The sequence below is a fragment of the Ammospiza caudacuta genome, chromosome 8 (genome assembly GCF_027887145.1).
Source record: "Ammospiza caudacuta isolate bAmmCau1 chromosome 8, bAmmCau1.pri, whole genome shotgun sequence".
NCBI lineage: Eukaryota > Metazoa > Chordata > Aves > Passeriformes > Passerellidae > Ammospiza > Ammospiza caudacuta.
In genome coordinates this window covers 29687997-29702554 of record NC_080600.1, presented here as the reverse complement: position 1 = coordinate 29702554, position 14558 = coordinate 29687997, and the positions used below count along the sequence as shown (strand labels likewise).

At 45.1% G+C, this 14558-nt stretch overlaps 2 protein-coding genes across 5 annotated transcripts in view; both read left to right on the top strand.

The window, feature by feature from the left end:
- Positions 1-6964, top strand: part of SMARCAL1 (SWI/SNF related, matrix associated, actin dependent regulator of chromatin, subfamily a like 1) — a 35491-nt gene extending 28527 nt beyond the window's left edge. For 3 of the 4 annotated variants that reach the window (XM_058809534.1, XM_058809535.1, XM_058809536.1), the window contains exons 11-17: positions 87-305; positions 1090-1160; positions 3291-3393; positions 4059-4241; positions 4724-4824; positions 6237-6333; positions 6708-6964. In XM_058809534.1, the coding sequence (XP_058665517.1) occupies positions 87-305; positions 1090-1160; positions 3291-3393; positions 4059-4241; positions 4724-4824; positions 6237-6333; positions 6708-6905 (972 nt within the window). In that variant the 3' untranslated portion in view covers positions 6906-6964. The remainder of the gene's footprint in view (positions 1-86; positions 306-1089; positions 1161-3290; positions 3394-4058; positions 4242-4723; positions 4825-6236; positions 6334-6707) is intronic. The other variant, XR_009275000.1, reaches the window with a different exon arrangement.
- A 3827-nt stretch (positions 6965-10791) lies between these two features.
- On the top strand, positions 10792-13976 carry RPL37A (ribosomal protein L37a). Its single transcript, XM_058809808.1, has 4 exons — positions 10792-10846; positions 11766-11894; positions 13101-13183; positions 13815-13976. Exons 1-4 carry the CDS (start codon positions 10844-10846, stop codon positions 13876-13878), a joined length of 279 nt encoding a protein of 92 aa, XP_058665791.1. The 5' UTR covers positions 10792-10843; the 3' UTR covers positions 13879-13976.
- The last annotated feature ends 582 nt before the right edge of the window (positions 13977-14558 follow it).

The window sequence follows — 14558 nt, the reverse complement described above, 5'->3', positions numbered from 1 at the left end:
ATTCCCTGGAAATTTATTCTGCTTTTGGATTGTGTGCAGAGCAGTCTCTTACAGGTTTGACTGATAACTGCTTTGATCTTTCCCAGATGCCATGGGGTTGGGACTACTCTGGATCATCCAACTTAACTGAACTGAAAATTTTGCTGGAGGAGTCCATCATGATCCGACGTCTGAAGTCAGATGTGCTTTCCCAGCTTCCAGCAAAGCAACGCAAAATGGTTGTGGTGGCTCCTGAAGGCATTAGTGCAAAGACCAAAGCTGCCTTGGCAGCTGAAGCAAAGAAGATGGCCAAAGGATATGAAAGTGTAAGTCAGAAACTTATTTGCACGATGAGCCATTGCTATTTCAGGTACTTCTATTTTAAAAAACTTTTTAATGAAAAAGCAGTACCCTGAGTTCCAAAGGTCAGAGCCACACCTTTATTGTGAAGGCACAGTTTTAAATGAGTGTACAGCACAATCAAAACTAGCTCAGCTTGATTTGCTTTTGATCTAAGTGGTCAACTTTGTCCCTTTGTGTGAAATACTATTTCCTCTCTTTTTTTCTCTCTTGCTAGTAATTTTAAATTGTCTTTTATATCTCCTGCCTCTCTACTTACTCTCCTGTTTAGCATTGTAATCTCATTCAGCCTACAAAAGTAGACTTATTTGTGTTGTGAACACAGCAGTGGCCAAAAATGCAAAGGATCTATTTTTGCTTTTCTTGTTTGTTTTCCATGTATGGGTGGAAAATTCGTGTTGTAGGCTCCTAGGCTGCTAATACAGTTCTGTAAGAACTTGGGGGTTTTTCCTTGCCATTTTAGTTGGGACACGCTTTCTCAACTACAACTACATTTGTGATACACTTGTCATCCAGCTGGTAGGAGTTCAGTGGGAAGTGGGGAGGGAGGTGTCAGGGCTGTGTGAGTATCTGCTGTACCTAATGGCTAATAGGAGACTTCCCTCCCAGGCCTCTATTGTTGTGCTTTTTTAGGCTGATTTTTTTTCCTAGCAAAGTGTTTGTTGGCAGCAGCAGAAATAGCAGATTTGTAAGCAAGAAGGAGAAGAGGCATTTTTGAGACTCAGATTTGTTTATCTCTTCCTTCTACAGAAACAACAGGAGAAGGAAGCTCTTCTTGTCTACTTCAGCAGAACAGCAGAAGCCAAAATCCGCTCAGTCGTGTAAGCTCCGTGTCACTGCCTCATTCTTGCCCAGTAAAATGTGCTTTTCTGCTGAGAACAGGGAGACAGTGCCTGAGAGATAACAGTGCAGGGACATGAAGTATAGCCTCAAGTCAGCCTAGAAAGACTTGATTGTAATTACAATGTACTAAACATTTTCTTCTCTTAGGGTTCTTTGGCTGAATAAGTCTTCTGATTTCATTCCAGATACAAATCTAAACTGTCATTTGAACCATTTAAAATGGCTTTGTTTTTGGGACTTGGATCAAATTCCCTGGTCTGGACCCTTTTTCAATTTAAGGAGCAGGGAAATAATGAAACTAAAAGCATCAACAGAATTTGAGAAAACAAATGCTGCAGTTCTGCTGCAGCAGGAATCCTGACCCAAAAAGCTTATGAGATGGGCTTAGCTTTACTTGTAGTGTGCTTTAGGAATCTCACAGCTCCTACTGAGGTTCTTGGCTCTTCCACAGGGCTCAAGAAGGACCTCAGTAGTAAAATTTTTGTACCACATATGTGCTTTTAACTCTCTCTTCCCTCGAAGTAATTTCTTTCTGCGCTTTTTCATCCTTAGCCTTTTTGCTGGGACTGCAGAGGAGTTGCTTTAGGTCATAGCATAACTTTATAATAAGTAATATGGTAATAATATGAAAATTATTTACTTTCCACAGCTCTCTGAATGTAAGGACCAACTGATGTGCACTGTGTGATTTCACAGTCACAGACCTTGCTGCAAAACTTGCTTGTTTGGCACAGAACTACACTTCATAGTCCCAGCATTCATTTCTGTAAAAGAGTTTCTTCCTTTTGTTAGTGAACAGTTACAAGACTTTAATGTTTTTATTATAGTTACAAGTGTGAACTGAATATAAAACCATGAAGTGCTTTTATTTGACTCTCTAGGAGGAAGTAGTCAATTTTTTCCTAAGGTTTAGTAGCATTTAAAATATCAGTTACTACAAGCTGCATCTAACTAATGATACTGTCCTATGATCATCAGCACTTCCCATGTCTTAGCCTTAATGACTTATCTTCCATTGCTTCCACTGAAATGACTTACCACTTGTTAAATAGAATGTGGGAATGAGATACAAAATAAAATAACTGATGTGTTGATTGGCATCTGCCTACTACTCTGAATGTTTGCTTTGATATTTGTTTTAAAATACAGTAGTTCCACTTCTCTCCCAGATTTCTTTGTTAAAATAATACTGTCATGTAATGGGGATCTGAATATTATGAACCTTGCAAAGTTGTCTGCCCTCTTAATACAGTGCTGGAAATCCTTCTTGGTCTTTTGTGACAGTTGCAGCTGACCTAGATGTGTTGACTTAGCAAAGGTCTTGGTATTCCTGATCTTCTCAACAACTTTGCTGTTCCAAAGAAAAAATTACATCATCTGTATGGGCTTATAGGTTTTCCTCAGGCTTGAGTTAACCTGATTGTAATACAAGTTACTACACAGAAATGGGTTCTGTAGCTGTGCTGCTAGTCCATGGGAAAAGCTAGATGTTTTCATTTAAGTCACTTAAAAGGAGCCTTGTTGCCTCTCGTTGGCCATTAGCCTATATGCATGTGGATAACTCCTAGAAATAGCTGACAAATTTAGATATTTAAGCTGGAGTAAATTGTCAGTGGGAACCCTTGCAAGAAAAGGTATTTTTTTCTGATCAGTGTGTTTAGAGGTGTTTTCTTCTGATATAAAAACAATCCCAAGTAAACCCAGGAAGTGAAACTGCGTACAGATTACTTTAGTGTATTGTGGTTGTGCAGAAGTTAGAAATACAGATGGGTGAGTGAGATTGTAATTAAGTATAGATTATCTTCAGTCGATTGGCCTGGGATATCATCTTCCAAGTAGGATATAATAAACTGATTCTCTTTGAACTCAAGTATAATGTAGGCAGATGTCTGCCTGTGGTGAAGAAAAACTGAGGGAATTTTCCTTTCTATATTTTAATCTACAGAAGACTTGACTTTCTGCTTGCACTTTACTGCAGCTTTTTATGCTAGCCTCTTTCCTAGTGTTTGTGTATAGATGGGCAGTAGCCAAAATTTGTTGTGAGCAAAGTCTGTATTCTCTCAGCACATAATTTTATAGTGTTTTGGTGTTTTTCCTTTTTCATGTAGAGAGTACATCCTGGAGTTACTGGAAAGTGGGAAGAATAAATTCCTGGTGTTTGCTCATCACAAGATAATGCTGGATGCAGTAGCTGCAGAGCTGAAGAAGAAAGTAAGTGGCTGATTTGTCTTAACTTTATCACTGTTCCAGCTTCAAAGCTGTTGAACAGCCCCATGGATTTATGCCTGGTCAGATAGTTCAGGACAGTTAGTGACAGAGATGATTTCTACTTGCTGTGCTTCTGAGTGTGCCCTTCACCGAGGGAGCTGAGTTGTCAGGGTGAATGCCTCACAGCATGCATTTTGTATTAGCTGAATGGCTTTTATGTATTTAGTGTTCTTTAATTCCACTGTCTGCCTTGGAGCTTGTGAATTCTTGTGTTACCCTGTGTGGCCGTTGTTCTCCAGGCTTTCCTCAGAGGGAGAACAAGGCTACCCAAGCCCACCATCTCTGCCTGCCTTTACCTCTGTGGTACTCTTACATTTTTGAAGTAAGATACTGTAGGGAGAGTTGATAGACCTGCCAGTCATTTCTCTTGACTTCTCTTGTTTGTCTAACTTTCCATGTGAGATTTCCTTTGATGCTCCTAAAGCATGCTGGATCATGCTGGGGCAGTGTGAAGAATGATTTAAGATAACATTCCAGACTATAACCCACAGTGGCACTGGTGACTTTGCTCAGTGGCAGCACTGGACATGGGATCCACTAAAACATGGAAGAGGTATGCAAGAAAGGGGACAGCAGATCTCTAAACAGCATCTTCTGCCCTTTCACAGCATGTTGAGCACATTCGCATCGACGGCTCCACATCCTCAGCTGAGCGTCAGACTCTGTGCCAGAAGTTCCAGCTCTCAGAGAAGCAGGCTGTGGCTGTCCTTTCCCTCACTGCTGCAAACATGGGCCTCACATTGTCTGCTGCAGATCTGGTGGTGTTTGCAGAGCTCTTCTGGAACCCAGGGGTGAGTGTCCTGGAGGGGACAGGGGTTGGATGTTCCCTGGAGAGGAGAAATGTTGCTGATTAAGAGATATAATGGGCAGGCAACTTTCTCTAGCGTTTGTCTCTTTCTGATGTCTGCTGGCTCTGCAACCACAGGTGTCTGGGCTGGAACCTGTGAGGCTGGTTTACACAGCTTGCTGGCAGGGGAAGATAGCACAAAAGGGAAACATGCTTCTGTCTTTATTTAACAAAGCTCTTAAGGGTTTGCTCCTGAAAGGGTTCATCATCAGTACTGACCCTCAACTTTGGAAAACTGTTCAGTGCCTTTTGGGAACCTGGTGGACCAGATTACTTCTTGGCTTACTCTGTTTGAGAATACAGGTCTTAAGGGGATCCAGATAAGAAAGAGTTGCTAAGCAGAATTAGTGAGATCCTCTGTTCTTTGAGCTTACGCTGTTTCTCAAATGTTGCAGTTTTCACTTTCTGTCATGTTTTTACGTTAAGATTTTGATCCAAGCAGAAGATCGGGCACACCGAATTGGACAGACCAGCTCTGTTAATGTTCACTACCTGGTGGCTAAAGGCACAGCAGATGACTACTTATGGTAAGAAGTGAGAAAGACACTTTGGTTCTCCTGACATGTTTCCACTGTCTGTTACAGATGTGGTGTGAGGGGTAATGCTAGTACTGATTTCCACGGCTTGTGAGGGGAGGATCAATGTGTGCCAGGGCTGCTGCAAGCTGGTGGCATGGCCTGCCTGCAGTGGACATGACTGAGTGGCTGACAAGCAGGAGGAATAAAAGTAGTTACCTGACAAAGAAAGGGTTCTCAAGAGAAATTTTGGGAGAGCTGATAGATCTAAAACCTTCACAGTCTCTGTGTAAGGAGGAGGAATTGTCTTAGGTACCAGTCCAGAACATTCCTGTGCTAGAGAGGGTCCTGTAAAGTGCTGTGACTGAAATGAAGTCAGCAGACACTGGAGATGGTTCTCAGTGTATTGTAGATCAGTTATGAGGAGCAGTCTGGCTGCTGTGTGCTTGGACAAGGAGCTGTGGAGGAGGACTGCACTGTTGCCTTCCTCTTGCTCTTCAGTGAGCCCTTCAAATAGATGTAAAAGCTATTGACCCACCTCTGGGTAGTTGTGGTTTGAGGCTTTTTGGCTTCAGTGAGAGTTAGCAGTGGACATTAGTCCTTAGGGCTGGGGAATCTGACATCTGGGGGTGGGCAGGATCTGAGGAATCTTTAGTGCTGCAAGGATGCTGACCTGCAAATGATGAGAAGAAATTATCCACAGCTGCTTCATTTAAATCCAAAATTACATCTTTATTACCTTGTTTAAAGGAATGAATGAACTAAGTGAACTTGTGCAGTTCCCAGACTATCATGATGGCAAGTAATTATAACCCTACAATGCAAGGATCTGGAAACTGATGCATCACCCAAATTTCATGGAAAGTTAATGACAGTAATTCTGCCTTTATTTGTGAAATGCTGTCTGTGCAGTCATTAGTGCTTAATGGGGAAGAAATATGGCTGTCTAAAGGACAGTGGCATCTTTTTAAAGACAAGAAAAAGAACAAGAGGGCAAGGCTATTTGGTAAATGCACTAATTGTGCTGTGGCCTTGGCATCTTTCAGTGTCCAGTGTGCAGGTATGGCTGGGACCTCTCAGCCTCTTGGGCCAGTGATGGATTCTTCTCCTGCTGTACATTGGGAGTTATCCTTGAAATTCATCATTGGTGTTGCCTCAGTCAACTAGTTTCTCTATTGGACGTATGTGTTCTCCAAAGGTCTATAGCCCAAAATCCTCTAATTGTTACTAATTTAATTTAATTGATATCTTAAGACAGCATACAGTGATTATAACCAAGACCAGGACAGGTTAAGGAAGCAACAAAGTTTAGTAGAAAAGCCATCTTTATTCCCAGTTGTATCCTTTTTTAATCTACATAGTAAATGAAGCAGTGTCCTTGATTTTTTTTTTTCCTTTCATTAATATCTGTTTATCACTCCTAGGCCAATGATTCAGGAGAAGATCAAAGTGCTGGGTGAAGCTGGTCTTTCAGAAACCAATTTCTCTGAAACAGCTGAGTCAACTAATTACTGTCCTAAGGTAATTGACCTGAAAGAATATTGGTGGTCCCTGGGAGAGGCTGGATGGGCTTTGGCTTGTGTACATCTAGATTGGCTCAGGTGACCTTACACCTGTTCTGCCTTTAATGCCACAGACCAGATTGTTCAGCTCCTCCCAGGATCCATGCCTTGCCACAGAAGTTCCAAGCCTGCTACTTGCAAGGAAACCTGTTAGCATGCATGTCATAGATATGTCTTAGAGTTTGTAATATATGAGAAACATGTGGGTGTGTATCATGTGAGGTATGATGTGTACACACATGTGCACTGTGTAAGGGGAGTGTCCTCTGATTTTGCTCACTGTGTTTTACATGACAGTGTGGATGCAGATCCTGTTCTGTTCTGTTTCCTCAGACAGATGCAAAGCAGAAGACAATCTTTGACCTTTTCCAGAAGACCTTCTCTGAGAGCAGAGATGATGCTGATGATGTTTTGTTTTTGGAGGCAGCTGATGCTGGCTGTGAGTTTGACTCTGGCACTGCCCTGCAAGACAGAGAAGCAGAGGCATGTTCAGTGAGTCCCAAAAAAAAGCGGCGTATTGAGGAAGTGTAAATGGTGACAGCTAAAAATAGCAGCTTAGAGATTATTTTTTTTATTAAAAAAGAAAAACCAAAAGCAATCATATATTATTTTTTGAATTTTTGAAAATAAAAGACTTGAAATGTTCTGTATCTCTGGCATGTTTCATCTCAAAGGATGAGAAGGCAGTCTGACACTGTGACAGGTGTGCAGCACACACCTGGCAGCCTGCAGGGTTTGCAGTCCTGGTTTTGCTGATGACTGAATGGACACGGGCAAGTATCATTCTGCTGTGTTTCAGCATGTCAGTTTCCACAGTTGTTTTGTTTAAAAGGCAGATAATGGTTGTCTGTCCCCAAGGCAGAACTCTTGAGAAAACCAACTCATCAACAGCTGCAGAGTGCTTTTAACAATGTTTTCCATTTCCAAAAGTATTTATTTCTAGGAGTTTGTTCACTGGCAAATTGGGCCATTACTTGAATCACTCACAGACTGGCTCTTGGGTATTCCATTTGGCCTTGAGGAAAAAAGATCCAAACAGATCTTGATGTTTTGTGGAGGTGGGGAAGAGGAGGGAAAAGAGGAAGTTACCACCTTGAGCTAAGTAATGTAGCTGTTTGCCACTAAGTGTGCATTACCTGTTTTAGGCACATGTCTGCCTCGGCACACTCATCTCTGGCCTCATGCTGAATATTAGGATCTGCTCCATGGCATGTGCTGCTTCTATCAGCAGAGGGGGAAGCTTGTGCTGACTGCCAGGGGTTAACCCTGACTGGGGTGGGTGGGTGGGTGTTTTCTTCAAGACTTGACTGATTTCTACAGGTGAATGATGAGAAGGGGACACAGGCAGACTTTTGCTCTTGTTTTGTAAGAAACTGGTTCTGGACTGAACTGTTTAAATTAAAAAAAATTGTTCTAGGTTGTGTACCAAACTTTGGGTACTTTCTCTATTTTAGCATTCCATCTCCCAGTTGGCTGTGTTTTACACTTTAATCTGTACAAAAGGTGGCAAACTGAAGGCTTACATTTATCTCCTGGAGGCCAGTAGCTAACGTGCTGTGGAGGTGATGTGCTTGGCTCTGTGCAGGTACCAGACACTGACAAAAATACCTCTTGCAAGGCAGAGGAGAAAAATGTTTGTGCTGTCAGATCAACCTGGTAACATTAGGTATTCTTTCCTGCATTGAAGGGTTTGATTGTTCCATTTTCAGCTGGTGAGGTCATGGAAATGCCCCACAGGCTGCATGTACAGTTGTGCTGCATTTCATACGTGCCTGCAGATGGTGCTTTGGGGTGTGAGCAGTGGCAAGGGGTGTTGTGGCTGGAGGAAATGCTTTATCTCTGGGTTTGAGGCTGAGTTAACCATCACTGCTCTTACTTCAACAGCTGCCCAGGTGATGAAGACACACTTTTTGACATTTTATAATGTCTGTCATCTTGAACACATAGTATTTAATCTTTCTGTAGGATGAGTGATCTTTCTACTTGCAAAGTGGGTTGTTCTGAGTAAGGGGTGAGAAATGTTGCTGTCTGCTGACTGAAAAACAAAAATGCAAAAGGCCTTATTTATGTACCCATATTGTTGTCTCCTATGGGAGTAGTTCTCTTCTTTGTAAAGCTGCAGCTGTTTCAAAACAGTACTTTCCTAAGATACACTGAAAGTATCCTTGGAGAATTCTGCTTCTTATTAACTTGATTCATCTTGTTTGTATGTTGATAAATCCCTTTTAGAGAAATGCCAGGTGAACCTTCCATTTGTTAGGACATATAAAATCTCAGCTGGTTTGCTGCCCAGATACAGAGGTTTTTCAGATACACCTGAGATCCACTTTTTATCCTTGCTACATGAAAAAGGGGAGAAGAAGCTTTCAGGAAAGTGCTGTTAGTGATTACTTCAAGGGACTGGAAGGACTGCAGGCCTTACTCCAATGGCACCATTAGTCAATCATTTATCTGGTGAGGAGGTGGCTGGGCAGCTGGCAGCAGGCTCAGACAGGATCTCCAAGGCTTGCTGAAGAATTCTGCAAGGCAGTGTGCAGGATGGGACCCACAGCAGGCTCGGGAACATGGAGCACTCCTGGGCCTCCTGCACCTGCCAGCTGAAGATGGTAGAGCTGTATCTTTTTGGCATCATCTAAAACCAGCAGAGGAAAGGGAAGGACTCATCTCACTGGATCTTGGAGCATCTTGCTGTGGCTGGTTGCCTGCTTGTACACCTGCATCAGTGCTCCCACCCGTGTTGGAGAAAGGTGTGTTTTCAAGGAGGATGCTAAAACAGCAACAACAGGTTAAAATACATCAATAAACTGGAGCAGTTCCAACTAAGTGTTCAGGCTGGCTAGCTTCGTGACCTGAAAAGTTCAAGGAGGTGGACTATCAAGACATGGCTGTGCTGGCCTGTGTCCTTCATCTTCTCAGTCCCTTGGAAATAAATGTGTGTTTCCTTTGGCACTGGGAATGTGCTGTCACCCAGGGTGGCTGGGTTTGGTTGTTGCCAGAGCTCTTTGTGACACTGGTAGATGATGGATATGGCCGTGTGCTGCACTGTCACAGCAAACCTGAACTCTGTACATACAGAGCAGTAGATTCTCTGGATGTGTTGGCTGACAATTTATATTTTTTAACCATATAGTCACTAGGCAGCCAAAGGAAATTACTTTTTTCTGTTTTCTAATATGTTGGTATCAAAGCTGTATCCTGTGAGTCATCATTGTGACGAGGATCTGAAAAGGGCAGATTTATTCGTAGGATATAGCAAATGAAATTTTGATTCAACTGAGGGAGATATAAATACCATTGCCTAAAGCCTTGCTGAGCCCTCATCTCAAACATTGCTCTGGCCCACCAGCTCCCACAAGAGCTTGCAGGGATGAGCAGGGAATGCAGAGCCTGGCATGACAGAGGGCATTAAAAACGTCAGTGTTCAAACCCTCAGAGCAAGAGCCAAGAAGGGATGTGACATTTGTCCATGAGCATCTCTTAAAAGTACAGACCCCAGCCAGGGAAAGTAACACAGTGGCTGGGTACATTCGATTCCTTGATTCCCTCTTAGCTAAACAGACTGCAAGAGTGCTGTCCTTGCTTGAGGCAGGCAGGGTGGGTATGGAGGAAAATTACCTGCAGCAATTACCTGGGGACTGGGAAGCTCCGGCCCTCTTCTGGCAGGAGGGGACGGACGGGAGCTTCCTCTGCGCATGGAAAAGCTCTCAGGCTAACTGGATTACATTTCTTAATGGAGGCTAATAAGTTGCTAATCCCCTTACAAGCATTGCAGCTCCGTGGCACTGCTGTATTTTTCCCTGTGTGTTTTGGGACTGGGAATCACCTCTGAAGTGGCACACGAGGGCTTTCAGGGCTGGTGGTTTCAGCACTGGCTAACCCCGAGGAAATTAGGAAATCAGGTTAAGACCTGACCTGATGACAAAACTCTTGAAACCTCATGGTTTAGGGTTGATATGTTTTATTATAAGCATTCATTCTCGTTGATTTTTATATTTACTTTTTCTGCAGTTCTGGGCACGTTTTCTGTCCCTGTATTGACTTGCTGCTCATCCTCTTTAAAAACGAGCTGAGTGAATGGAACTGCCCAGTTTCCTTTTCTGCTGCGACTTCCCTCGCTGGAAACCCAGGAATGTGAGCTCCGGCGGTGCTGGCGCCCCTGCACCGCCTGGGTCTCACACGGGTTCCACAGGATGGGTCAGGCTGAAGGGACCGCGCTGCTCATCCGCTCGAGCCTCCCTGCTCGAGCAGGGCCCTGACAGAGCACACGGCAGTGTCGCAGTGAGGGAGCCCCCACACGGTCTCTGAGCGGCAGCGCTGAGCCCGCGCTCGGCTGTCTGCCAGTCTGCCTGTCCGTCCTGCGGGTCGTGCTCTGTCCCGCTGAGTCCGCTCTCTCCGCGTCACTTCCGTCCGCGCCGGCCCGCCCGCGCCTGCGCACTGCCGCTCCCTCTCCGCGTCGGCCCCGGCTAAAGATGGTGAGTGAGCCCGGGCCCGTCCGCCTCCATCCGCCTCCATCCGCGCCGGGACCGCCGCGCTGAGCCCGCGGGGCGCGTCCGGGGCAGCTCGGGGCTGGGGATGCGCCGCGTCCCCGAGCCGGCTCCGCGCTGCGTTGTGACAGCGGTTCGCTCGGGTCGGGCGGCCGGAGGGAGGCGGCCTGGGTGAGGGGAATGGCAGCCGGGGCGCGGGCACAGCGGGGCTGCAGCGCTCCGTGTCACCGCCGGCTGGCCCGGGACGGACGGAGCTCTGCTCGGTGTGGGCGGCCCCGGGTGCCCGGCAGGAGCTGCGGGGCTGCGGCAGCACCAGCCCGGTGGCGTTTCATCGCCAGTGCTCCAGGGGAGGGCAGCGAGGAGGATTGGAGGACTGGAACGGCTCTCATGAGCACAGGCTGGGGGAGTTGGGCCTGTTCAGCCTCAGAAGAGGCGATTGAGAGGGGATTTCATTATATAAATGTATATAATTAGATAGTTAAAATAGCGTACGGATATTATCTCTTCTGTCAAGAGGCAGGAGCCTGGCTCTTCTGGTGGTGCCAAGCCGTAGGACAAACGGGCAGACACCGATGCACTGCAAGTCCCACCTGAGCACGGGGATGAAGTTCGCTGTGCAGTGACCGAGCACTGAGAGGCTGCGCAGAGAGGGTGTGGAGTGTCCCTCAGTGAGATACTCGGGAACAGTCTGGGTGCCCTCCTGTGCCGTGTGCTCCGGGCCGATCTGCTTGAGCAGGCAGGCTGGACCAGGTGGCCCTTCCAGCCGCACCCTGTGCATACTCAGTTTTCCCAGGCTGCAGCCCGGCTGTAGGTGCTCAGCACTCAGTTGCCATGCTGGGAGAGGGGAGCAGCGAGGAGAAAGCTGTCTCTGTAGGGCTGGAGCTCATTCTGGTTTGCCTCCCCACAGGCCAAGCGCACCAAGAAGGTCGGGATCGTGGGTAAATATGGGACCCGTTACGGTGCATCCCTTAGGAAAATGGTGAAGAAGATTGAAATCAGCCAGCATGCCAAGTATACCTGCTCCTTCTGTGGCAAGGTGAGAGAGCTCCTTCCCCCAAAAAATGTCTTTAAAAATCGCATTGTTGTTGATGCCAGAAAGGTGCATCAACAGTAATTTTTGTACTGAAAAGAAACGTGCCTGGTTGCAAGACAGGGACTAGTGTGTAGTGAGCTTTAAGCTGCTGTCAGAGTCCTTGAAAAAGAGAGTAGACATTTCACATGAATGTTTAGTAGTAGTTAAATGAAAACAAACATTATTACATTTCATGATGCAAAAGAGTGAGCAATGTTGCCATATTATATGTTTTACATAATTAATAAAAGAAACCTGACAGAATTGAAGCATCACAGTTGTTATCTTGATAGTTAAGGCTTAAGTTGGACGTTTTTCCCCTTCGGTAACTTTCTACAGCTTACCTGGCAGAGGAACAGAGCTTGCTTTTTCTACTTTAAACTTCTGATGGCAGTTGCTTACTTTTGTGTGCTGTATAACTCTGGATGGGGAAGAATTTCTGATAGAAAGTGATCTTACCTGCATGTGTACATAATTAAAATTTTCTGTTAGATCTAGTTTTTGACAGTTTGAAAGGTCCATCACCTTATGCTTTGCACAGATAATTTTATTGCTGTTTGTAGAGTAGGAATCTTTAAATTGTCTGGAAATGTAAAAATATTTTCGTCATGGGGTTTTTACTTGCTTTGATTTGTTGTTGGGTTTTTGTTTGTTTTTAACTTACTGCTTTTCATATATGAAGTGAGAATGTTCATAGTTTGCAGAGCGGCCTAAATCAGGCATAGGTGTGGGCAAGCCTGTTGTCACCTCTGCAGGGTGAGGGATTCCTGCCTGGGGAGGGAGTTCTGTACTCACCACTCACTCAGATGCTGTTGGAAGTGGGTCTGGTTGAGCAAGCTGGGCTTGCCCAGGGAGTCCTGGGAACAGTGGGGTTACATGAGCACCAAACCAGAGAGAATATCAGTTGTTATAACCAAGGTAGCTCCTTACTATTTTTCTCCTTCACAATAAGCTAAAGTTTTGATGATGCCTTCAGAAATGACCCAGTTCATATCTGAATGCAAGTGTTTCAGAAGTGTCTGCAGAATTTGAGTAAAAGGATTGTCTGTCCCTTTCTTGTCTAAACTTGGCTTGTAGGAGTGCTGTGAAGGCCTTGCCTGAAGTTTCTTGTTCGGCTTTTTCAGCTGATGGAGAGTGACTTTATTTTTTTTCTTTGTAATTCTGTTCCAGACCAAGATGAAGAGGAAGGCTGTGGGTATCTGGCACTGCGGGTCCTGCATGAAGACAGTTGCTGGTGGTGCCTGGACTTACAAGTAAGGAAATGAAGGAGCTCTAATCAGTATTTATTCTCACATAGCTGTGGCATAATACAGCTTTTGACTTCTTTTTTTTTTTTTTTTTTTAATTTTGATCTACTAATCGTTAAGTGGATCTGTCTTGAGATAGTAATGGGGGAAGTTGCCTGTTTTGTTAAAATTTGATTGCTATTCTTTGCAATAGGCAAAGCCAGATTTATTCCAAGATAAGTTATTTTCAAGTTTTCCTTTTGTTGTAAAAGCAAAAAAATTGAGTTATAATACCCTTTATTGTGAGGGTGCAGTTGCTTGCTCCCCTTGTTTGCTCCTTCCCCCACAATCCTGTAGAAGACACTCCTGCCCCACATGCGTGTAGCAGTTGTGAGGGACCTGAGCCCACACGCTGGTGCTCGTGGTCAGTGCATGACTGGGAGATTGGGGTTGGGATGCAGCCTCTGAAGTTCCATGTGCTTTGTGGAGCCAGGCCTACGCTGTGTTGTGAGGAAAAATTAAAATCAAAGTGGAGTTAGACCCTGTTTGACAGCGCAGTCAGATTATAACAGTTGGAAATGATAAGTGCTTTCTCAAAAATAAACAACACCAGCACAGTTGTTCTGCCACATGCAAATGACTCTGCTTCTCCCTCCAGTACCACCTCTGCAGTGACAGTCAAATCTGCCATCAGAAGACTGAAGGAACTGAAAGACCAGTAGAAGCTACTTCCTGTTCTCCTTGTGAAACATCCTTTTTCCTCCACTGTCAAGAGCTATCCTTTTATCAATAAAAGGATGATGATGATGGAGTGGAATAATTTTTGTCTTTTCTGCAAAAAGTCCTGTCTGTTATGTATGGTGAGTGCCAGCTGCCCACCAAAGCTGCCCCGTCATTGCCTTCCTCTACTGAGCAAGGGAGAGAAAACAGAATGAAAGGTCTGTGGGGTGAGATAAGGGCAGGGAGAGATGCCTCACCAGCTACTGTCATGTGCAAAACAGACCAACCTGGGAAATCAGTTTAATTTATTACCAGTTGTATCAGGGTAGGATAATGAGAAATAAGACCAAATGTTAATTCTAATCACCCTCCCTTCTTCCAAGTCCCAGCTTTACTCTTCTTGCCCTCCCCAGCAGCTGCACAGGGGGATGAGGAAAGGGGGCTGAGTCCGTCACATGCTGACTCTGCTGCTCCAGCTTCCTCAGGGGGAGAGCTCCTCTCAGTTCCTCTGCTCCAGCATGGGTCCCTCATGGCATCCCAGGTCCTGCCAGCAAACCTGCTCCTCGTGGGCTCCTGGGCTCTTCTCTCTGCAGGGCACAGGTCCTGCCACAGGCCTGCTGCACTGCAGGCTTCCTGCAGTGTCACAGCCTCCTTTGGACAGCCCTGCTTCAGCATGGAGCCT